This window comes from Anopheles stephensi, chromosome 2 (assembly GCF_013141755.1).
Source record: "Anopheles stephensi strain Indian chromosome 2, UCI_ANSTEP_V1.0, whole genome shotgun sequence".
NCBI lineage: Eukaryota > Metazoa > Arthropoda > Insecta > Diptera > Culicidae > Anopheles > Anopheles stephensi.
In genome coordinates, this window is record NC_050202.1 from 70,292,586 (window position 1) to 70,315,795 (window position 23,210).

General features: G+C 44.4%; 2 protein-coding genes across 5 annotated transcripts in view; one reads left to right on the forward strand and one right to left on the reverse strand.

Moving 5' to 3' along the window:
- Positions 1–1,657, forward strand: part of LOC118504597 (leucine-rich repeat-containing protein 40-like) — a 36,872-nt gene extending 35,215 nt beyond the window's left edge. Inside the window, exon 3 of the mRNA XM_036039262.1 lies at positions 1,632–1,657. Coding sequence (XP_035895155.1) covers positions 1,632–1,642 — 11 coding nt within the window. The 3' untranslated portion in view covers positions 1,643–1,657. The remainder of the gene's footprint in view (positions 1–1,631) is intronic.
- Positions 1,658–12,168: 10,511 nt separating this feature from the next.
- On the reverse strand, positions 12,169–22,198 carry LOC118504591. Of its 4 annotated transcripts, none has more exons than XM_036039251.1 (3): positions 21,940–22,198; positions 20,303–21,292; positions 12,169–15,608 (listed from the first exon to the last, which is right to left on the reverse strand). In XM_036039251.1, exons 2-3 carry the CDS (start codon positions 21,000–21,002, stop codon positions 14,362–14,364), a joined length of 1,947 nt encoding a protein of 648 aa, XP_035895144.1. In that variant the 5' UTR covers positions 21,003–21,292; positions 21,940–22,198; the 3' UTR covers positions 12,169–14,361. The 4 variants fall into 4 exon arrangements, with proteins under 4 accessions (XP_035895144.1, XP_035895143.1, XP_035895142.1 ...); XM_036039250.1 differs by having other exon boundaries at positions 22,003–22,195; XM_036039249.1 differs by having other exon boundaries at positions 21,983–22,195.
- Positions 22,199–23,210: the final 1,012 nt, after the last annotated feature.

Here is a 23,210-nt window from a genome sequence, read left to right on the forward strand (position 1 = left end):
CTTCAAAATTTCGAATTACACTAATCGACACGTATACCGACACACGATTTTCACGGATTTTGTCACTCACTTTTATCGGATGTGAATATGTTTAATATTATTACTTACATTAACAGTTGCATTGTTCACCTCCACTTACGGGGCTGTTTCCTTCACCTCCTCTGACGGGGCTGGTTTTCTTCACCTCCTCTGACGGGGCTGGCTTTCTTCACCTCCTCTGACGGGGCTGATTTTCTTCACCTCCTCTGACGGGGCTGGTTTTGGAATCCTTTGGTGATGTCTTCCTTCTCGGTGCGGCGGCAGAATCCTTTTCCTCCGATAGACTGTTGCTGGCAACTATCGGCTACTCTGGTACCAACTCGCACGGCTGCCTAAAGTGTTCGATAACTTCTGCACTATGCACTTGTGACACTAGCACTAACGCAGTCACTAAAGTTCACTGCACATCAGTTTGTTTTCACTTTTCACAGGCGATCGGGATAGACTTCCGAATGTCTATGTCGGCGTAACTCAAGCACTAACGCGGTTACTGCACTTCACAACACTTGGGTTTTCCTCACCAAAGGTCCCTATTCGGGCGCCAGTTAAACTTTCTTATAACCGTTTGGTCATAAAAAAAAATTTATTAAACCTAGAGATAATTTTACAACTCGACTTATCGTTTCGAACTCCTAATTACAACTGATTTATCATCGCCCAGCTTGTGCCCTACTGTCGGGAACCCACGATGGTTCCCACGGTTTGGCCACGTTGGCTCTCCACGTGCAGCGGTGTCCTTTTCTGGAGCTGTCTGCGCGTGGCCAGTGTCGCGTTGCTCGGCGTCTTCGTCGTCATCGCTTTGCTCGGTGCATTCTGCTGCGTTGCAGATTCTCGATGCTCGATGCCGTTCTGCGTTGTCGTCTTTTAGCCCATGCTGCGATGTCGTCTTCGATGCGAGATCAGCTTAACTCGGCTACGATGTCTTAACTGTTTGATCTGATGCCATTGCTATCGCAAAATCTACATTTTTGAATTTTATTACGTCTTCTCAATTATGTAACAAAATATGTTTATTTTTTAAAACTTTATAAAAACGCGTCATTTGAAAATTCCAGTGTGTATACCATATTCGATGTTTCCACAATTCAGTTCGCTTGAGCGCCTGAAGGTATACTATGCGCCTTACACCACACAATGCATATCCCACGGACATGAATGCGATGTTTTTATTTCGTGCGATCTTTAATATCACTTATTCAAAAATTTAAACAAATAAATCATTGTACAATTATGGTCAAGTGTAAAAGTTTGCGTGAATTTGAATTGATTCATTTCTAAATCATTTGTGTTGGGTTCTTATCAAAAACGACCTTTAAGTTTAAATGAATATTTCCACTTCTCTTGTCAAAATACCCTCAATGTTTTTTTATGATTATTTATAATATAATTTGATCGGATAAACTTAGAAAAATTAAATTATTCAATTAAACCATTCATAAAAATATTGTTTCAAGCAATTTTATCTAAACATAAATTCATTAATTGAACAATCATTCTCAAAATGTTTCTCGTAGCTTATTTAAATCAACTCATAAAATATTTGCAAATGGTGAATTGAATCCGTCTTATTTTTTATTTTCAAATTTTTAAAGGTTTGCACTAGATCTTCAATCTTGCTTTTTTATCGCTCGAAGCCACATTTTGACGGTACGGTGTTAATTACAGCCTAATGCTGCCATTCTTGCCTCGAGCGATGCGGCCCGGGCACATCACGAGACAGGTGACATAATTTCTTTGAGCCAGTTTTCATCCCCACCACGCTTGCTTAACTGTTCTGCTAATTTCAGTCCAGTTCAACTGACCAACATCTTGCCCTGGACGCTCCGATCCTCCTCTGTTCCACCGGATCGGTCGGCTTAGCTACTTGGAATGCCGTTCAGTTACCAATACCAGCAACCACCATACTGACTAGTGCAGAACATTCCTGTTTTTCGCCGTTGACTGCAGTTGCGGCCGCGCACACTTGCTGGCGCATCGAATAATTGGATCACCGTACCGTCGTTGTTGGTCGGTAAGCTCGGAATGGAACATGTTATCTAATTTTTGTTTGATTTCATCTGATGATAGCTCAGCGTTCCTTCTGTTATCGCTTTGATTAGTTCGAAATCGATCGAATGAAGTAATCGTCGTACAGACGGAAACAACAGCCACAGTTGTTCGGTTGAACTCTTGCCTAACCACAGTGCATTCAATGTAACTGAACTGATCTGCATTGTTTCACTTTCAAGCCAACGATTAAGGTTAAACTGCTTGGGCTACGAGGAGTGCCCCAGAACGTTAAAGGTAGGGTTGCAGCGGAATGTGCCTTATTGGTTGCTGGTTGATGGATATTTTAATTGAGCCAATCCCTTGCATACTTTCAACAGCTATCACTCGCCAACGTTTCGAATGTCTGAGAATAATTAAATAATTATCGACTTAGTTTACAAAAATGTTAAAGCAAATTACAAAAAAGTTTAAAGTTGTATAAAGAATACTGAAAAACTTTGAAAAAGAAATCTACGCCTTCTGGAAGGCAACCACACGAAGCATGTAATATTCCTAAGAAATGAGCTAATCGTTTAAATATGCAGCTTCCAACCGAATCACCACACATTCCTTTACAACGTGCCGTGTTCTCTTTCGATTCTGATGTCCCCCTTTTCGAGCCTCTGGGTCTGGCTGATTGGCTGTGTATTTTTCTGTCGGGTCAAACTCGGCGTTAACATATATTTTGTGTCAACACACAGCCACATCGAATACTTGTTTGAAAACTTGTTTTTCGAAATCTTGAACCGGCTTGATTCGTTTTCGACAAACGCTACACGATTCAAAGAACGGCGCATCATTGTGGCGTGCCGCAACCCAGGCATGATATCATGATTAAAATAATAAAAATAGTAATCATCATTGCCAGCGTCCGCCGCATCGTCATTATCATCGACTGTTAGGAGGAATAATTTTCGAACCCTTAAGGGTTCCTGGCTAGCAACGGGATGGGGAATGATGTCATTTGTAAGCTTTTTGGATGACTTCTAGACTTGAAGAATGTGTGGCATGAACATTTTATTGAAACAGTAATAAAAAGTTCAAAAACTCTGAAGTGTACGATTAAGAAAATCTGCCCAGAATATATCCTATTAAACGTATGTGGAATTAACAATAATCCCAAACAAACATTTCAACCAACCAAAACAAATCAATATAAAAAGGAAAACATTTTGTCTCTAGTATATCTTTTCCAGGTAGCTAAGCTCACTTCAAGCACGAATAAAAACATTCGTTTTGCCAAAAATCGTACGTTCGCTAGCTCCGCAAGCTAGATGATGCTAATAAACTATCGCACCAAGGCAAGATACATCCATCTTCTGTCTGGCACAGCTGATTAATAAGGAGCTCTTCCATCCATAAAACTTTCCGCCAATAAAAGTGGATGGAAAGTCGAGTCTTTCTCTCTTGCTCTGCGTATTGCCTCTTCATTGATCATTTCGAGGCTTGGATGGAGCCATTCAGCAACACGAGTGCCAGGCACAAGTTGGCTGCATGGAAGGAAAGTTTATTAAACGCATGTCGTTGTTGTGTATCGCCCGGTGTTTACTTGACCCCAGTGCAGTAGCGGATAGTAAAATGCAATCTTTGTCGAACGAAAGCTTCCCAGAAGCGGTAGCCCAATGGTACGTGTTGGCAATGGTCTTGAACGCTTTTCGACGGTCAAGGTTCTTCCTGCTAGTGGTTTTATGGTTCAATTAACTTTCAAAAAAATATATATTTACCACCAAGGGGCCCTGTACTGCCGGGTTCGCTGCTACGTGGGGAGGGGGCGATGGGTACGAACGGGTGAATATATCTTCATCGCTCGTATCTGAGTGCGCTAACAGGTGAGGTTGTGGGGGGAACCGCGAACCGGCGTAATGGCGAGGGAGGGGAATGGAAAAATCTCAACATTCACTTGGGCACTGATCCGCGTCGGGGTCCGCCCGTTTTGACCGGCCGGTCGGTCCAACAAACCCGTGAGAATGGTCGGTACCCGGGGTCACGATTAGAATTGAATCGAATATCTAAAGCATGGGAGCTTCTTGGACGGGAAGCTTTTTTCGTAATGGTGCAGAACCAGGAAAAGAACAGTTGGCAAAAAAAGCGGAAAATCAGATTAATTGCCACTGAGGGCATGCGAGGAAAAACATGATAGAATGCGGCAGAATTAAGCAACAGAAGCATGAAAAACCGTGGTTGATTTCGTGGTCTTCTTACGTGTATTTTAAGTAATTTTTAAATAAAATAATAATATTTTAAATAAAATAAAAATAAATGAAATAAATTATTATAGGTAGCAAAATTAAACCATTTTTCGAGAATGTGTTTGAGTTGGTTGGATATAGAGAAGAAAAAAGATTTATTTGATTGCGTTCTAGAGAACACTGTACTTCAATAAGTAAAAAGTAAATCTAATTGCTTGTCTCAAGTTGCGGCCTTTGAAATTAAATTCCTTCCGTATTAAAACTACGTCCTTGGTGATAGGTCGATTCTGGTAATTCTGTTATATCTTGCTCTTAGGCATTCTGAATTTATATTTTATTAATAGATTGATGTATTGGTGAAATTTAGTTAAGTAGCTGAGTTGATTAAAATGGAATTTAAAATGTTGTCGAACATCTCTCCGTTGATATATCACGTAGAAAAGGTGTTGATGTTATGAGAAGTTCAGTTAAATCTACTTTTCTGCAACAAGACTCTGATTTGCAGTAGAAAGATTTGGGAATTATGAGCTGGACCTCATATGGCAGAGGTAATCAAAGCTGTTGTTTCGTTTTCTTAAGCTTTTGTGTACTTTCCAGGGCGGTCTTAATGTCTATTTGGGGATGTTAAGGTCTACCAGGACCAGTTGCTTAAAGGAAGGATCCTTTTTCAAAACTTATTCGGACCATCTCCTCAATCTCTTGATAGATTTTCGAGGTACAGGATATGAAAACGACAAAGCAAGCCCCAAAAAATCGCAGGTCCTGTTGATGTTAACCCAAAGAACACGAAAAACTTGTAATGTTTATAATCTTTGTGTTGTTAGCATATTTTCTTCTTCTTTGGCACTAAATCCTGAAAAGGCCCCAACTGGCAATTTTTGGTTTTCCTTGACTTATGTTTACCCGTAGCTGGATATTTAGTCCAGTCCACGGTGAGGCGGTCCAGATGGGATTTGGTCTCCGATCCTGCCAAGTGAAGACTGGCACAGCGTGTTTTATAGTCCTTATCAAATCCCCGATGCCAGATTGGCTGATTTTTTTTAAAGAATGTGTCTTTCAGATAATCAATTAGATTACTACCAAGACTTTGGACCCTCCTGTAAGTTATTGCAAAGTATATTTGTCCCTTCTTCAATTCTTGTCTAAGTACCTAAGTTTTATAAAATTATAATTTAGAGTTCCCAAAAAAAAAAACATACATCAAAACATTCTCATTAAACAAGCCAACAATATAACATGCTATGTTGACGAATCAAAGCGATAAAAGCTGGTTGGTCCTACAACAATTCTCGACCCATCCCACTGACCACGATGTAAATATGTTTCAATTAATTCACTTGCACTGTTTATCACAACGACCACCGCACACACAGGACAAGCAAACGCACCGATCAAACAGCCGTGAGCTCTGAGGAAAACGAAAAAAGGAGAACAAAAACAACTCTTAAACTAGAGTACCTGAGTTTGTCTGTACTGCTTCTGCTTGTAGCAATAGACACAACTACAAGTCTTAGTCCGGGCAGCCTCACCCAGTAGACGTGCGCATTCTGATTCAATGTATTTTTTTTTATTTCTCTTGCTGCAAGGTCTAGACCTCCCGATGGCTACAAACACCCCTTTTTTCTCTCGAGTCCGTGGCTAGTTCTTCTTCGCAATTGATCGATCCAGAAATTGTGCAGGGTGTGTGGGGTGATGCTTTTTATGATGGTGTTTTTTTCGTTTTGTTCCTCCTCGTTTTTTTTTGCTGCTACGTTTTATGCAAGCCAATGGTGTACCGTAACCAACCGCAGCAATGTTATGATTGAGTACCATTTGGATTTATTATGTATTCGATTATCGGACAAGCGTGCCAATGATGTGCGCTGTGAAATGCTGTTTGCACAAGACCTCGATGATGGGTTGACAAATCCGGCCCGGGTAGTTGTGTGCAACCGTGAAAACGATTTGCTGTACTTAACATTTTACGCAATGCAAAAGTGTTAATTTGTGGTGTTGTGGAGCGACGCATTGCTGTGGGTTTGTGAGGGAAAATTCGGAATGTTTCGGAATCGTGTGAGCTCAACGCCCAAAAAAGGTTTTCGGTCTCATTTACTTCAAAACACCTGCTAACACATGCGCTCTAAACCGTTATCGTTTAAGCCGTGATGATTTGATCACTTGGAAAATGTTAATTAAGATCCTGGAAAACTGCACTAATAACTGATCCGCGAAATAGATAAAACAGCCCTTATTTTACAGATGTGCAAAACCAAAATCTATTCCTCTACACGCTTTGTACCAGTTCTTCCTCGCCAGGCCGATAACAATTTGCCAAGCATGGGCACACCGATGACCGGGCCCGTTTAACGTCCACAGGTTGCGGTGTTCCGACCAGAAGCAGTAAACAAATAGCGCAACAGCTTTACAAACTTCACCGTAGCACAACAGAAAGCGCCGCTGCAATCGTCGGTACCGTTTCGGCAGGAACGAGCGCTCAAAAAATAGCTTCACGTTTGCAAACAAAACCGGCCAGGCTTGTGGCCAGTAGAAAGCTGCTGGGGAACTACTGCTGTAAGCGGTTCCTAATTTTGGGCTATTAATTGCTTTTCGAATCAGCACCGCCGGTGGGCCTCCTAGGCCTCCTCCGATCAAAAACTTGTAACGGAAGCATTTCTTTCTTTTTTTGTGGGGAGTTTTACGAGAAGTTTTCCAAACGACGACGCTCGAAACTAACACGCGGTTAGTAGGAAAACTTTGTCGGATTAACTCTTCGGAAGTGGAAGCGAGTGTCGTGAACGGGGTAGATGGAGAATGGTTTATTCACACAGACAGGAAGCCTAGGGCGGACCCGTAATTAAAGCTCCATTCGCCGTGCCTACTAATGCATCCGACTGTTTTCGTCCACTTGATTTGGGGTATTTTCTATGAGGATCGAGTCTTTTAAATGTTTTCTCAACCACCCGTGCGCACGTGTGTTTGTGATGCCACCGGAGCACGTACCGGAATGCTTTTGATGAAGGAACAATTAATAAGACGTGCTAGCGAGTCTAGTATTGATGGTTAAATTGAAAAGTAAATAAAAAGGAACATCAAACTTATGAAAAAAAAAAATCATTTCAAGTGCATCGGGTTCAAATCGAGCTAAGGCGAGAGGGAAAGTGGAGCGCAATTAGTTGACGAACGCGTAGTGGTTTACAATTTGCATACTAACTTGAAAGTTAGCGTCTAGAAGATCATTTAGTAAATCAGTAGAAAAAATATTTACTATCCACGTCATTCCCGGGTTTTTTTGATGAACAAACAGTCTTCAAGGTGTTTATGGACTTTGTTGAATATGACGTTGACAATGTTCAGCCAATAGCTACAATAGACAATATTCGACACCTGTCACTACAAAGCATTTAATTTATAGGAAGACATTACAGAAATAATTCAGTTGTTGAAGTCCAATTGTTTCCAAATATTAATCTCCAGTTCTGTCAACACGAATGAGGTTATCACTTGATCTTCGACAGAATCAGAACATTGCTCTAACATTGCTAGTTTATCGAAAGAACCCTGTACCTTTGAAATTAAAACAGAGTAACTTCACTTACAAAAAAATCAACAGTAGAAAGACTCACTCTCTAGACGTGGTATGCTTCTGACCACCAAGAAACCAAGCTTATCTGTGCCTCCGCATACAACTTAATAATCATGATTCTCACATACACGACGAACGACACACTCTTGCCACGTTCAACATACGTACGTACCGGCGCCGTTGGCCGTCTGTTTCGCCACGTCATGGTGAGCGTATGTTGTCTTGTGCAAAAAAAAAAAGACAACACACACAATCTTTCCCCTACCTTCGCGAGAGAAAACCTTCGCGATTGCAGAAAAGTAAGCCAACTGGGGTCCCCACTGGCTAGCCCACCATCTCGGAGGGACACTTGAGCACAAACGGTGGGTCGGTGTTGCTAAACCGGTATATGATGTCGTCGCGTTCCTCGCACGACCACGGCGACGTTCTCCCTTGCTCAACGTCTTCGGACTTTGGGCGAAGGGAAAAGCGTGTGCGTCTCACACACCGATGCAGCGTCGTGGAAGCGAGCGTGGCACACGCGCTTGTCTCACGGGATCGAGATCATGGAATGTCGTTTGGTATGTTTTCCGTTTTGATGGCGTTCCCTTGCTGGGTCACCGCAGTTCTCCTCCCTCCGGGTCTTTCATTCTCCCAAGATTCCAAACGAGACATCATCCTCGGCTCATCCTCTTGGAGAGCGTCTTAGGCATCTCTCGCTGGCAAATGGTTGCTACAAATGTCGCACGCCTGAGCCCGAGCTTCGAGACATCGCGGGAGCTGTTTTGTTGAACGGGCTTCTAATGTTTCCCTCGGTTAAGAGGGTGCGCCAAAGGTGCGACCCCTTGTCTTGGGGCTTTCTGGGGGTTTCTGATGCTGCGGGAAGCCCTCAAAATGTGCAAGTGTTAAGGCTGGCTAGTGGCTCAACCATCGCGAAGATGAACAGGTTCCACATTCCACGGGTTTGGATTTCTGCTTCTCTCTTTCTATCCTTTATTTTCATCTATCTGTACATCCCGAAGCCATTTTATTGCTGACAGTGAAACAAGTGTCAGAGTGTGCCTCAAGAAATTCCTTTTTTTACTGTCTTAACTTTTTTGACTAAATTTTAACTCAACGTTTATATTGAATTACATATATTGCACAACGTCTTGTTGCTGATTCAAAAGAATACAAATGACATAAATTGCTTCCAAATTCTTCATCCAAACACTAACACGTCCAACTTTTTTTCTTCAAAGATGTCCAAAAATAGCAGCCATTATTTGCTTTCGGATCAATTGGAATTCACAGAAAAAGAAAGCGTTTTTCCCTTCCTCGCCATGATTTCCTGGCAGAGAAAGAGAAAGGTGCAAACTCCGTATGACTCTTCAGCCAACCAGCAGCAGCAGCACAGCCATACCGGGGAAAATTCGTCTGCGACAACTGTGACAACGAATGGCGAATGCACCATTATGACGACGGTGCCGGGTGGAAGCTGTCCCTTGCAAACATAACCGATAGGCAGCGCACAACCACTTTCCAATTTCTTCGTCGGCATGAAATTCTTGCCGTACGGTTTTTCGCCCAACCAACCGACGCCGTTAGTAGGGCAACGCCGTCGGTCGAAACTGACGGTCCGACGACGAAATACGCATCGATTGGAGGTCGATCATCGATCGACCACCTGTTCAACGATTTGTTGACGATTTCACCGCCACATTTGTCTGGCAATGTGTGTGCACGAGCTGTACGAAAGCGGAGGTTGAGGTGGCTACAAGGAGAAAAGAAAAGCGTCTTCCATCGCCGTCTGTGCGTCCGGATAGGTGTCGTACGTTCAGTCGGAGAAAGAGGCAATCGTTTACTTCCACAATTAATCACAGCGCATAAATTCCACCACGCTGGTCACCAGTTACGGACGACGGTTCATTCACAACTTTCAGCACATGGGGTTAGACCGCACCAGGAAACACCCCACCCCATGGGGTAGGGTGGGACAGGTGTATTGGATGGGTCACAGTGAGGGGCAAGAAAGCATTCAACGGTGAAAACGGTGTTAAGTGACAAACGCACCACGCTCGATTCTTACCATGACCAAAATGTGCTCGGTGTCTATTGGAATGTCGTGCGCTATGCTTCGTTGAACCGTCGGGGAAAGGAAAAACAATGTCACCGGGACACTGGGAACATCAGGACCGCTGTTACCATTTGGTACGGTAACAGTTCTCCGAAAGCATTTCACCGAGTGGGATGGGATAGCTATGAAAACCAACACCTTCGAGCAGAGGATTGCTGCGGGATGCTGGACACAAGAGGAGGATAAACTCGACGAACGATATGGGTGTTAGTGCTGGCAAATAAAAACAAAAGTTCGGCACAGCTTTCTCCGACCAGGGAGAGGAAGCTTCACTTGGAGCACGAGACAGTGAAGAGTTCGTTTTACACACAACACTCTACCTCTTTTGGGGTGAAATTAGCATCACGGTGAAGTGCTTCTGGAAGATATTCTTTCAAAACACTTACTGGTAGCGTAAGTGATCTTCACATTGACTTGATACAAGGAAGGAGATCTACATCTTAGGTATCGCGTTTCATTTCTTTCGTCAGATCGTTGTCAAGGCAACTAAGATTATGATAAATTAAGGACCTCCAACCTTTTTTTTCGGAAACAAAAAAGAAGTATTTAAGAACTAATGGTAGCAGATGTAATAGTACGAAACAGGGAGACAGTTTTTTAAGAAGAAATGTTCAGTACCGCATCTAAAAAAAAGTCTAAGCTAAATAAATCAACTTTCCACCTCTATTTGCACTTGAGACCCAGTAATTCATCAGGTTATCGTATAATCGATGGAAGATATTTATAAAATGATGGACAATAGTTATACAAAGCTAACCACCTATGTCTGGGATGATGCAGTCGAAGATATTGCCCAATTAGTCGAAGATATTGCCTCTTAAAAGGCTTAAACGGAATGGAACTTGGAGGCTCCTAGCACATCGATTGAGCTGATCTGAAATGAGGATTTTGTGCGATCGGGACCCTTATGAACGCGAGACTCCTGTGGCTGCTTAGTTCAAGTGCTGCTAGGCCTGTTACCATTCACAGCGGCACCAAACGACCTGTGCTTGTTTACAGTACTTGTGAAAAGTATATTTCCGTCGATTGGGGCGTTGGTCGATCGAAGAAACTCCTAATGTTTCAACTGACCAATGCAAGCTGCTTCTAGAATTAACTATTAGCTATCGGAAAAGCAATACGGCCAGGCCGTTCTTTATGAATAAAAAAAAAAGTGTCAGAATAATGAATCGTAACGACCCCATTAGGGGTTGATTCTTCGAGAGGAACAGACGTGTTTCTGAAGATACAACATCACCTATAGATTTTGTTGAAGAAGTCTCTACTGGAGACCTTATCGAACCATTTTGTATTCTAAAAGAAGTAATAACTATTCGCTTATTCTTAGAAATCCCTGACAGAATACGACCATTCAGTTTAAGATAACTAAAGCCAGGATGTTGGATAAATGCTGTAAATATGCTCGGCTATAGGCGTGACAAAAGGTGGCGATAGTTTCGAAGAATAATTCTAGGATATCTTTTGAAGCTTCATTTTCGATGACGTTCAATGATGATCTACTTGTTTAACAAAACTTATGAAAATATCATAAAACACCATAAAAATAAATAGCTTTGTGTAATGCAGATGCGTTACGCTGTGAGTGTGATACCTGATATAACCTCCAAATGTCAATGTACTTACCCCACCAGCGGCACAATATACAACATTACATTCCAACGCGTCTCGCGAAAACGGAAATGGAAATGTTGGAAAGTGAAATGCATTATCATCTTACTTACCCGCCTGTCTCCCAATTACTTACGGTGCCATCTTCACGTGGCACTTGCATCTCGCTGATAAGCAAACAACCGACGCCGCAAAACGACTTCGATGCGTACGTAACCATCACTTTCGGATGCAAATTGCTTTCACGACCAGTACGGTTGGGTGTGTGATGCGTTTGCCCGATTTGCACGGATTCGGTACGGATGGCAGCTTCCTTCCATGCCGTTTATCGGTGCAAGGGCTTCCGGATCAAATTGATGGTTTCTTGGTGATGCCGTACTACCGAAAGCGTCATCTGATGCAATTGAATCATTTTCTCCATCAAGCGTCGTAAAGCGTAACAAATTGCATTCAAGAAACGGGGGGGCGACAAAACACAAGTGCATGGGAACGTGTTTGTCAAACTGTAACGAAAATCCGAACCGGTGAGAACTTGGTTTTGGTTGGACGGTTACGGTTCACCGCCTGTGAAGAATATGCAGAACATTAATGGCGAAGAAACCTACAACCCGACTTCCCCCAAATTCATAGTCGAAACACAGTTGACATTCGTTGTATTGGAGTATTTTGTATTTTCTTGACATTAAAATGATTGGATAACAATTCATATGTAGTGTACTTGTTTTCTAAGGGTTTTAGTTGATAAAAAGATTTGGCAAACTGCCGCTTACTGTCTAGCCAAAAAAAAGAAGGTTTTTTTAGCCCTCTTATACTTGCCCTGCCTTGTGCCTGCTAGTAATGATGCTTCTGTTTGTTTATGGTACAAGTTTCTCCGGTCTCTCATCTTCCTCCCTATCTCGTATGCGAGTGTATCGGTGTAAGCTTTCCTTTGGCCCGTTCGCTTTTTTCTATCTCACCAAAAGCACTGTTGTGGAAAAAAAGTTGGTCACAACGCACCTCCGACTATGAGAACTCGAAGATATCTTCTTCAGGTTTTTTTTGCATTACCTTTTTGAAGTTTTTTTTTGTGTGTGCGTAGAAGAAGCTGTGAAATACAAAGAATGTGTCGTCGTGTTGGCGCTTAAAATGGCGAACTGTGTGCCGGTCTTTTGCGAAACACTCCCAAATTGGTTCGGTGGAGAAATTTTATGCCAGTCTGCTCGATTGCTTTTCCGACGGTTGCCGTCCCTCTTTCGACTATTTCGCCGCTTTATCGGCAAACTTGAAAACACTTGTTTTGTCTTTACACACGGCGTCGAGGGTTTGGTAGGATTTCTTCTACGCTCGTTTATCGTCCGTCTGTTTCTCTTTCTATGACTGCGACCATTTGATACCAAGTCCCCAACGATCGAAAAACGCTTTTCCTTCGCGCGATCGCTTCTTCACGATTGATTGATGATCAAATTTTTGACTCTCGCCGTTTATCGTGCCCACTGTCCAGCTGCCCAGTTCTTCCGCTTCTCTAGCCATTGTTTTCCCTTTTTCGACAGGGCAAAAAGAAGCAAAAAAAAAAACCAATCGTTTCTTACACTCTCCGTATTACAGTGCGTCGTTTTGGCTGATGGATTTTTTTTTCCTGTTGCGCCTTACGGCCCCCCGAGGCACTTTTCTTCCGTTTTCGCTTTCGAACGGCGCTTTTTGGGGCTAATGGTAGAAGCCACCCACTTCGATCACTTTCCTTTTGACCGCGGGCGTTACCCTGTTATGAGTGGATTTTGCGTCTCTAACCATGCGAAAGCTCTTATCGGAAGTTGGACTCGATCATTAAAATGAGTTTGCACATCCATCATGGCTTCGAACCGGGACCGAACGACGCCCTCGCGCACTTATACCTCCAACCGTCACAAGCGCCTTACAAAGTGTGGGGTGATAATAATCTTTGAAAATAATTTTGAACCTCAAATTACGCTCAAAGGAAATAGAAACTCACACCAACATCGATTCCCAGGGTAATTCGCGAAGGTTGAACCGAGAAGAAAGCTTACTCCGATACATACCCCATACGAGCATCTCGCATCCTCAAATTAGCAAAAACACACCGAAAAATTTCACTTTCATTTGTTTCAGGGCTTGGTTATAATTAAATTATCTAATTACCTAATAAGGCACATTCATTTCTTCTTGTAATTGCATTTTATCTGCCGCTGTCCAGTTCTTTGCAATCCTCGGGACCGTGCCACCGGTCAACAAACCCGCTGACGTTGTTGACGGGCATCCCCTACTCTTCGGCATACGTGGATGTGTGCGTTTGATGTGTTCGTGTGTCTGTTTTGTGTTTTATGTACGTACAACTAAGTTTAAGACACGCGTGTAACATAAAATCAGTAAAAAGTTCTGGTGAACAGTTTCGCTCGCTTTTCTGTCACTATTGGTAGCGAAATACTAAGGCTACCCTAAGTGTCGTTACTGCTGTCACCGATGGATAACAATGGATAAAAGTGTTTTGGTAATAGAGAACCGGCTCGAATTGACTGTTCCATTGCGTTTATCTGCTCGCTCTGTCCGCTGCTTACACTACCATCTAATGCCATTTGCTGTGATGCTTCTTCACCGTGCCGGTAAACGTCTATTTTACAACATCCGTCGCGTTTAAAACCACATACTACGAGCATTTTGTTTTCGGTTCGTGTCTATGTATGTGTGTGTATTTGTGAATATTGTGTCGGCTCTCCCCGTGATCGATTCCCTGCGATCAAAATCCCCAGCTGTGAATCCCCATGGAGAAATCGGAAAGCAACGGATTGTGTACGGTGACTTCAATGAGACTCTAGCGACGAACGTCCGACGTCTCTACCTTATGCTCATCTTCTCGGCTTCCCAAACGTACCGGACGATCCGGCCACTTCCGACCGGCGTCTTAGCGTGGAGTCATCGGTCAACTCAAGTCCGGCCACCATCTGTGCGATTTCGCGCTCCTTCTTCATGTCCGGCGGATTGAACTGTAGACTAGCGAGTGAGCCATGGCTGCGGCTGCGGTGCTCCTGCCGGATCGAGTAGCTAAAGGCCCGTTCGTTCAGGTGTCCCTTGCGCCGATAGATACCGGTACCGCCCGGCGACTCAGCGCCCGAATTGCCCGACACATCGTCCAACCCGGCGGCTGCCGATTGGGCCAGCTTCCGATTGCTCATCGACAGTGGACGACTGTCGGCAAGCGATCCGGGACCGCCACCACCCAAACTGCCGTTCGGTTGCGGTGGATAGGCGAACATGGGCGGTACGACCGGTACCCCGATCGGGATGCTACCGTTGCTGCCGTTGAGCGTTTTGCCCTTGTCCTTCTTCTTTTTGCTCGTGCGCGGATGCTGCAGCGTCGCGTACTGGGGTGCCATCATCATTGCCGGCAGGGTCATGCCGTGCGGATGCATACCGGGATGCGGAAGGCCCATCGCTGGGTGCATCTGGGCGTGGGGATGGAGCATGGGATGGGGAGGTAGACCGGCGGCCATGGCCGCCGCCGCTGCCGCCGCCGCACTGCCGTTCATGCTGCGGTGACCGATGGTGTGGAACTGGCGGCCCGGTACCGGCGGCGGACCGGAACCGGGATGGCCCGCCATCGGGTGATGGGGATGGTGGTGGTACATCATCATGCCGTGATGTGCGGCTGCTGCGGCGGCCATTGCTGCGGCAGAGTTGGCTGAGGCTGGACCGGCAGCCGGCCGACCTAGTGGATTCATGTGCATGGGACGTGGTCTTATAAGCGTACCGGATAAACTTTGACTGCCTACCTGCTGCTGCTGTTGCTGGGTGCCTTTGGCCGCTTTCTTGTCCTTTTTGGACTTTTTCGGTTCCTCTTTCGGGGGCGGTGGTACCGGTACCGGGGCACTGATCTGGCGGACCCGGGCCGGGCGGCCGAGCGTGGAACCGCCACCGCCGACCACGCCACCACCGGTGCTGCCACCGGAGTAGATATCGTAGTGACCATCGTTACCAAAGCCGATGCCATCGATCTGATCAGTGGAACCGTTCCACACTTTGTGATTTTCGTCGCCATTGTACAGTGAGCTTTCACCGTCGTCCACCACCTCTAGGTCTGCACTGCTGGCATAAACTGTTGCATGGGGAAAAGGAAAGAAATAAAACAACAAAGCATAAGTATGAGTGGAAGCTGGAGACATATTTTTAGGTATTGTTTAAAAACTTGGATAAACACTTCATTTCCTCTTAGGTTAGGCCTTCTCAGCCATGTGATTGCGTGTTGAACGTAGGAACATTCTAGTGGTCCGATGACCGAGACATTAATCACACCGATTTTTCATGTGGCAGAACTAGATATATAACCCTATGTGGATCGAGCCCTCATTCAAAGTTCATTTACCATCAGTATCCTACTGAGCTCGGCCATTTTTTTGGAAAATACGCTCTATGAGTAAAAGACACAAAAGCAAGCTATCTGCAACTACCATATCGACTTACTTCCACTCGAATGAACAAAATTGGCCAAAAGTTCAAACTCCAACAGCCCACCACAAGCCGGCACAATATAAAAAGGGAAATTCCAAACCGGAACCACGTTGGCGTTCGATCGAAATGTGTCTTGTACGGCCAATTTCACTGGTTGTGTGAGCTTGCAAGAAAAACAGCAAGAGAAAAAAATCCAACGCTCTACCCCACAGTGCTAAGTATATGTACACGTAACTTGCCCAGCAGCAGTGGAATGCAAAAAATCGCTGAGATTGAAAAGAAAAGAAAGCTTACGAACGAAATTTGAGAGATGAAGTGCCAGCTCATGCCCTGAAGCGATGGCGGCGGCAATATCAGAGCGAAACTTTCTTCCATTTTTGCCGCGATAGGACGGCAGTGTCGTGTGACGTGTCATTATTGGGGGAAAGAAACATCAAGCAAATGAGGCCATTATCAAGAAGAGCTCAAAAAAAAAGATAGTACACACACATTCTGACATCTTGCATACTCCGCAAATCCGAAGATACGAGATGGTATAAAAATTGTAAAATGGTGTCCTTCCCACGCTCCAAACCTAAAGCAGCACCACTTGCTCGACACGTTCCATTGCACAACGATCGCAATAATCGATTGGCAATCCATGCACTGTGCATCCCTCATCAACAGTTAGATACACTTGCTCCAGCATTCCATTTCCAACACACTTCCATTGTTATTCGGAAGCACACCGACTACCAACAATCAGCAATCATTACGGCAATCGGGCACACTGACGACCTGTCCTACCTTTCGGGTTTAAAGCACGCGAACACAATTGAGTGATGATGTTCGGCTCGTCTAGTTTGTCCCCCCACCCCCGAGGGCCACTGCATTCTTCCCGACCTGCTACTGTAGCTGACAGCCGTCATCAAACCTTTTTCCCATGCAGTTTTTCCCCCTGAAGTGCATGAACTTGAATTTACTTCAGCGTGGGGAACATCGGAGAGGGCAGCAATACAATCACAGTTTCGTGCACACATACTCCCGGTACAGAGCTGAACAATGATGCCCTGTATCTTTCAAATCTAGATCACAAACTTGAAGACTCATCGTGTTTCCTGCACTAGCGCCCCTTGCAGTAACTCCAGGTTCCCATTCGCTGTCCCCCTGCTTTATGTTATGAGCTACATCAGCAAAAGTTCTTCGTGTGGTGCTTGACAAGCCGTTTTAACTTCCTGCTACTTGTTACGTTCTCCGGCGACGTTGTGCTGCTGCAGCTCTAGCGTGACCTAAGCGCTCCAAATAGCCTCGATTCTTGTCTCGCTGCGGGCCAGCGCTATTGTCGGTGCGGTGCTCGTTCGGTGTCTTTCGCTCCATCAACTTCATCGCAACAAGGTCAGCATGTTTCCCACTCATCATGGAAATGATATCACAAGGCACCTCCCAGTTACTCGCTCAGAAGACGCTTTCAACCGGGACTACGGGAGCAAGGTTTCCTCCAGTTTTCTTTTGCTCAGCATTTGCGTTTCGAAATTGGTCACGTCATATGAGAATTTTCAGTTCCAATTTTCAATTTACCTCAAACATTGAGGTAAGCATTTTTGATTTGATTTTCTGTAGCTTAATAGCCTCTAGAAGGGATTTTCCATATTTTATATTCTCGGAAAATCCGGACTTCTGGCGTATAATCAGAGTTCAAAAGTCTCAGTGCAGCGTCTTAGAATTACTGAGCGAATCAATAATAATCAAAGTCATTACGTGATTGCTAATTAAAACGCCAATTGCTCAACAAAATACATGCATGCATTTACAAGTGATCAGCACGTACCACAGCATACCCCTGGAACCAATCGGTTCGCATCGTTAAAGGCATTTTGATTTCACGCCAATTGCAATTCACGAGACATAACGCGATTAATATGTAAAACACAGCTGTCCTGTCGATTGTCCGTAACCACACCTACAGCTTGTGTAATACACTTGCATCATATTCGGCTGCTAAATTGGGTGTTAATGAAAGCAGCAGTGAAATCCGACCGTTCCAAAACATTACCGATACAAATGCTTGCAAAGTGCATTGAAACGCACGGCTAAATCATTCAGCTTGTGGCTGAGTGATATCGAGCGGACAAAGCGCCACCGTACTAGGCTGCAGCTGTCTGTTTCAAGCGATTTAACTGCTGAAGCAATTTTCTGGCAGGTTTAGGCATGTCATTTGCTTTAAGATAAGCCGCTGAGTGGAAGGCCAGTAAGGGTCACCATTACACGTTCAAACGTACATAAACAACCTTTAATGCACCTGTTGTATTTAAAGACTAACCCTTGAGACGACTAGAGACAACTGTTTGAACTGGTGGACACGTGGTTTGATGGTGCAACACTCTCTCAATACAAAAGGCAATACCAGGTGCCGATGGAAACGATTTATGAGTTTCCATATTTACGTGTCCCTGTACGTGCAGAGTAGCTCAGCTCCGTTCAGCTCGGTTTCAATCGCTTCTGCCTTTCCATACCCAAAACCGCCACTGTTTTCCGTCCGCTTCCTGTGCAATTTTGCAACCGCTTCTCGCTCTCTGTCTCTCTGCCCATGTTCGGCCACACGGAAAGCTTATAAATGTCGGATTTTTGTTTTATTGCACCCATGTTCCAACGGGTGAACGGTGATCCCTTTGAAATTCGTTCATTAGTTTAGCATCTGGGAGCTTATGGAGCGCCTCGCCTGCGATCGTGAAACATAAGGAGCTTCTTCGGGTTGCTTGCTCACCCGGTGCAACGATGGGTGAAGGACCCCTCACTTCGGACGCGCTCCGGCGTGGAGTGGTCGGAAATTATGAAATTTGCAGACAGCCCAAACAAAGCCCTCGAACGCTGGAATGGGTTGTTGCTGGTTTCACGGTCGTGTGTTTGATTGGCGATTGGAATGAACCCGTCTTTGAAAGCGTACATTCGATGCAAAGTGAGCCGTGTTGTTTAGGCTGTTTTACGATGTTGCTTACGAAACTGAAAATTAGTCACCACTGTTGAAACGGACCGAACCGTGTAGTCCGAATCGTGTAGCTAGTTGCTCGCTAATGATGAGTCGATAGTAATGTGTGTAAGGGTCAAGGCTAGACTTGATGTTCACGTTTAATGGGTTCGTTCGTTTACCTATGCTACCGTTTCGATGTGAAGGTTTGCTAGACTAGCAGTAGCTTCCTTCAATTAGTTCACATCGATTGCATTAATGCGGGTGAACCTTTAGAGCCGTTCAGTTGATCGCAAAATACCAACCTTTTGCGTTAACCTTTCGGTTTGGATTGTATGGGCCACACTTTCAAGCGGGTGAGTTAGAAAAGGTTACAAAATATGACAGTCGTGGAAAAGAATTGTTACATCTTGCTACAAAAAGCATCACTAGAGTCATCGTTGAGTCTTCAACTCCAATCTGCCCAATTCACATCCTCCAATTCGCATCAATTTGTACCACCAGTACAATTGGTTGATCACGACACGATCGCGACGTTTGGGTTCCGATGGGAAGCCTACATTCGAGTGGCTTTGTTTCTCATGGCACCTTTTTTTTGGGTGATCATCACATGCCATCTCATCACCAAAAAGGCGTAGGGCAACAGCGACAACCCAATGTCGGACAGTGGTTTCAAACCGGTTTTCCGAACTAACACCAACTAACCGGCTACTTTCCAGGGTGTCGGTGTGTGTGCGTCAAGCACTGTCCACATCGCACGTTGACGCACTTGTTCGGTCCACGAGAACAAGTTTCCACCACCAGACCAACCGCGACGAAGGACCAACCGAATATCTTGACCAACATGCAATATCGTAAGATTGGATAGGAACGGTTCGTTTTTTTCGCACTTCAAATGCCACTTCCAATGACGATGGAAGGTCATATCACGAAATACAAAAAAAAAAACACACACAACATTGACACAAACCACACTTTACTTGGGCTATCATTTGCAACCATTAGGGTGGCCTTTTTTCTGTTGTTGTTGTGAAGTCTCTTTCGTGTGTGCGCCGATGCATTTGCAACTCGGCAACTCATAATTTGTGGCGTTGGCTGCATCGATGTTTTGCTGACAAAAATGAACGTGTCGGAATTCGATTCTCTCCGCTCTTGTATGTGCGGGCATGGGTGTAGCACCCCTTTTTTGGGGCAGAATTGCCGACCCACACAACTTTCATAGTTAGCCTAATTTCGTTAGACACCTTAAGTTACCTAAGAGAGTTTGCCGCCCCTACAAACAGTACGATCACCTTCACCGCGACGCGATATTGAGACACTCAACTGCCCGTACTCGGGGTTCCTACTCCCAACCCACACACACGCACGCACCCATCAGGGACTGTGTTGATACTTACGATTTTTCACCGTGTACGCATCGCCGACGCCATTAATTGCCTGCCTGCTGACACCGACACTGTTGAGCGTGGTCGTGCTACCGGCACGTGACCGCCAACCCTCGCCGGTACCATTCGATTTGCCACCGATCGTACCGTACACACTGTTCGAGCTGCCACTTCCGGAACCACCCTCCAGCTGCCGGGCGTACGAATTGTCAGCGTACGCGTGGAAGCAACAGCGGACCAGCGCATTGGCCGCCGCTTCCCGCTTGCAGATAAAGGTGTGACACTCCAGCACCTTGATGCCGGTGGTACGGCGCAAGATGGCCGCAAAGATGGGTGGATGCTGAGCACGCGGCGTACGGGCAAACGGGGAGTCTAGTGGAAGAAACTTCGGCTCCGGATTGTTATTGCCCCGTTCCGGTATCAGCACCTGCCGCACGGCGGCACAGTAGTGTAGCGATTCGATCGGAAAAAAGCGTGTCACTTGCTTCCGGTTTTCGTCAACGTTCTCGAGCAGAATACCATTCGACCAGACGCTCAGCCACGAATCGATACCTTTCGCACCGATAGCACCCTCGGAAGGGTATAGGCTTCGCAACGGTTCCTGTATACCCTGGAGGCCGTCCTTGCTTTGCCGGGGCACAGCACTGCCCAGGTATAGAACCCGGCAGCGACAAATCGGTGTCGATTCTCCCATCGTGTGTGTATCCTTCATAAGACGCGCCGGGCTTGTCCTTGCCGGACACGTACGAGTGTGTGTGTAAGGTTTGCGTTTTGGAAACAGAAAGAAGGGTCTTTCTCTATCCCTCAGCTGCAGCTGCTTTGAGTTTTCCCGATATTCGGCACTTGTCGATCACCTGTATCCCTGTGCACACACACTAACGCAGTTCACTTGCATTCACTTTACAACACTTCTGATACGTCAGATAAACTTCACCGATCGGTTGTTAAGCAAACATTTTTTCCTTTCCGATACAAAAACCGACTGCGGCAGAAGTGTTTGCTCTAGAAAATGGAATCAAAATTAGTTAAAATAACACACGAACAAAATACTAATACATCACTCGCTTTTCACCAACACCATAAGAACTATATCTGAGAACTGAGCAGCAAAAGCTTTGTGATCGTGAACCATTTTCTCAGCCAGCTTGTGACCGAGTCTTCAAGCAAGCGCTGAAATCTCTAGACCTTTTCCTTCATCTTGCCACAACCACACTCAAGCAACCTTTTTCTCACACTCACTTAACCTTTCACAAACACACAAACACACTCAAACGCCCATTTATCACCAACACTGCATTCCAGTCACTTATAGTGCGCTGCCTGAAGAAGGAAAAAAATCTGACCGCTTGCGTTCCTCGCTTCTGGAAGCATTGAAATCTTTTGATTTCCAGACAGTTCCACGAGCAACGGCGAATGCGGGTCTCAGTCACTTGGCAGAAATGGTATACCACGTCAGCAGGATTCCAGATATTGTGCATGCATTCAACAAGACATTTTTAGCTTCCTTTCGCCTATAACGTCTCCAACTTCAACACTTGAATTAAAATTTCACTGCTTTCAGTACGGTTGGGGAACAAGCATTGCTGTCAGTATAGGTTTGATAATTGCCGACTTGCTTTATTTTTATTTTAATCCGGTAAAACACTCACTTCTTAAGAGCACTGAACAACTGTTTTGCTCTCTTTCACTCACAGCTGCCTTAGCCTACACACCCTGCAAAACTTGAAGCGAATGCCTGCCACTTGCTCCAAGGGTTGTTTCTCCCGCAAGAGGCCCCTGGTTTCTTGATGTACACTCTCGCAGCCACACGCGCGGACCGTGTGTTGCCACGGCGAAGGCTCACAGAAAAATGACGTGGCTGTGATCTTTTTACCTGTTGGATGTGTAGCTGGATCGCGATCGCCGCACCGTCGGTTTTCCTCTGTAGAGTGGGTGAAACGAACATTCACTTTGTGTGGATGCGCATGAGTGTAAATAGACATAGATCATTTGAAATAAAATAAAAAAAATTCTTAAAGTTAAAATGAATAGCTTTTTAACATGCTGATATTTAAAAACTTTCAGAGCCTTAGACATTTTTTATGATTTTGTTGAATTACTTCAATAATCATGGATTTTTGTTTACCTATAAAATTAGTTGAATTATTTGAAAATAAAAAATGATGTATTTTCTTGTGTATTGACCAATTTTACGGATTTTTGTTTATATTTTGCATCAACGCTGCGAATTACCCATTGTTTCATTGTTGAACAGAACGAGAGAAGCGTATAAATTGAGCGGGAAGGAAATACTCCGCTCAGCAAAACGAAGCTCACCGAAGCTTGGAGCATGATTCGAACATGGTTCGAAGTGGTTTCGAAAATGAAAAGTTAAGTTTAAATATAACATTCCTACACCCCATGGTTAGCTGTTTTCTATTGTTATTCTGCAAAAGAAACGGCTTTTTTAAATTTTACTGTTCTATATAAAGAATAAATGAAGCAAGAACTTGACATAAAAACGGCAAAACATTATGAGAAAATACTTCCCTGAGCATCACTTTGGATGCTACCAGGACTTTACAGATTATCCTTCCTAAGGCAATTAAAAAAATCTGTGGAAAAAAGTACTTAAATATTCTCTGTGGTGCATAATTTCTCATGACTAGTTCCTCTCACTCGAAAATAATTTTCTGGTATAGTCTTACTATTAAAGCTTCGAATTATTATTTTAACCGTTAATGACGCGTTTTTAAATTTCTAAAAATATTATCCTTTTTTTTTGATTCGTAGTACGGTTGCAGTTACCTTATACTATCACACCATTTGAATTAAAAGAAAATCCTACAAGCATCATGCTTGAAAAATATGTCACGAAACAATATTTTCATAGCTGACGTGTTAATCAGTCTTGTAGTGACTTACTCTGGTTTACCGATGA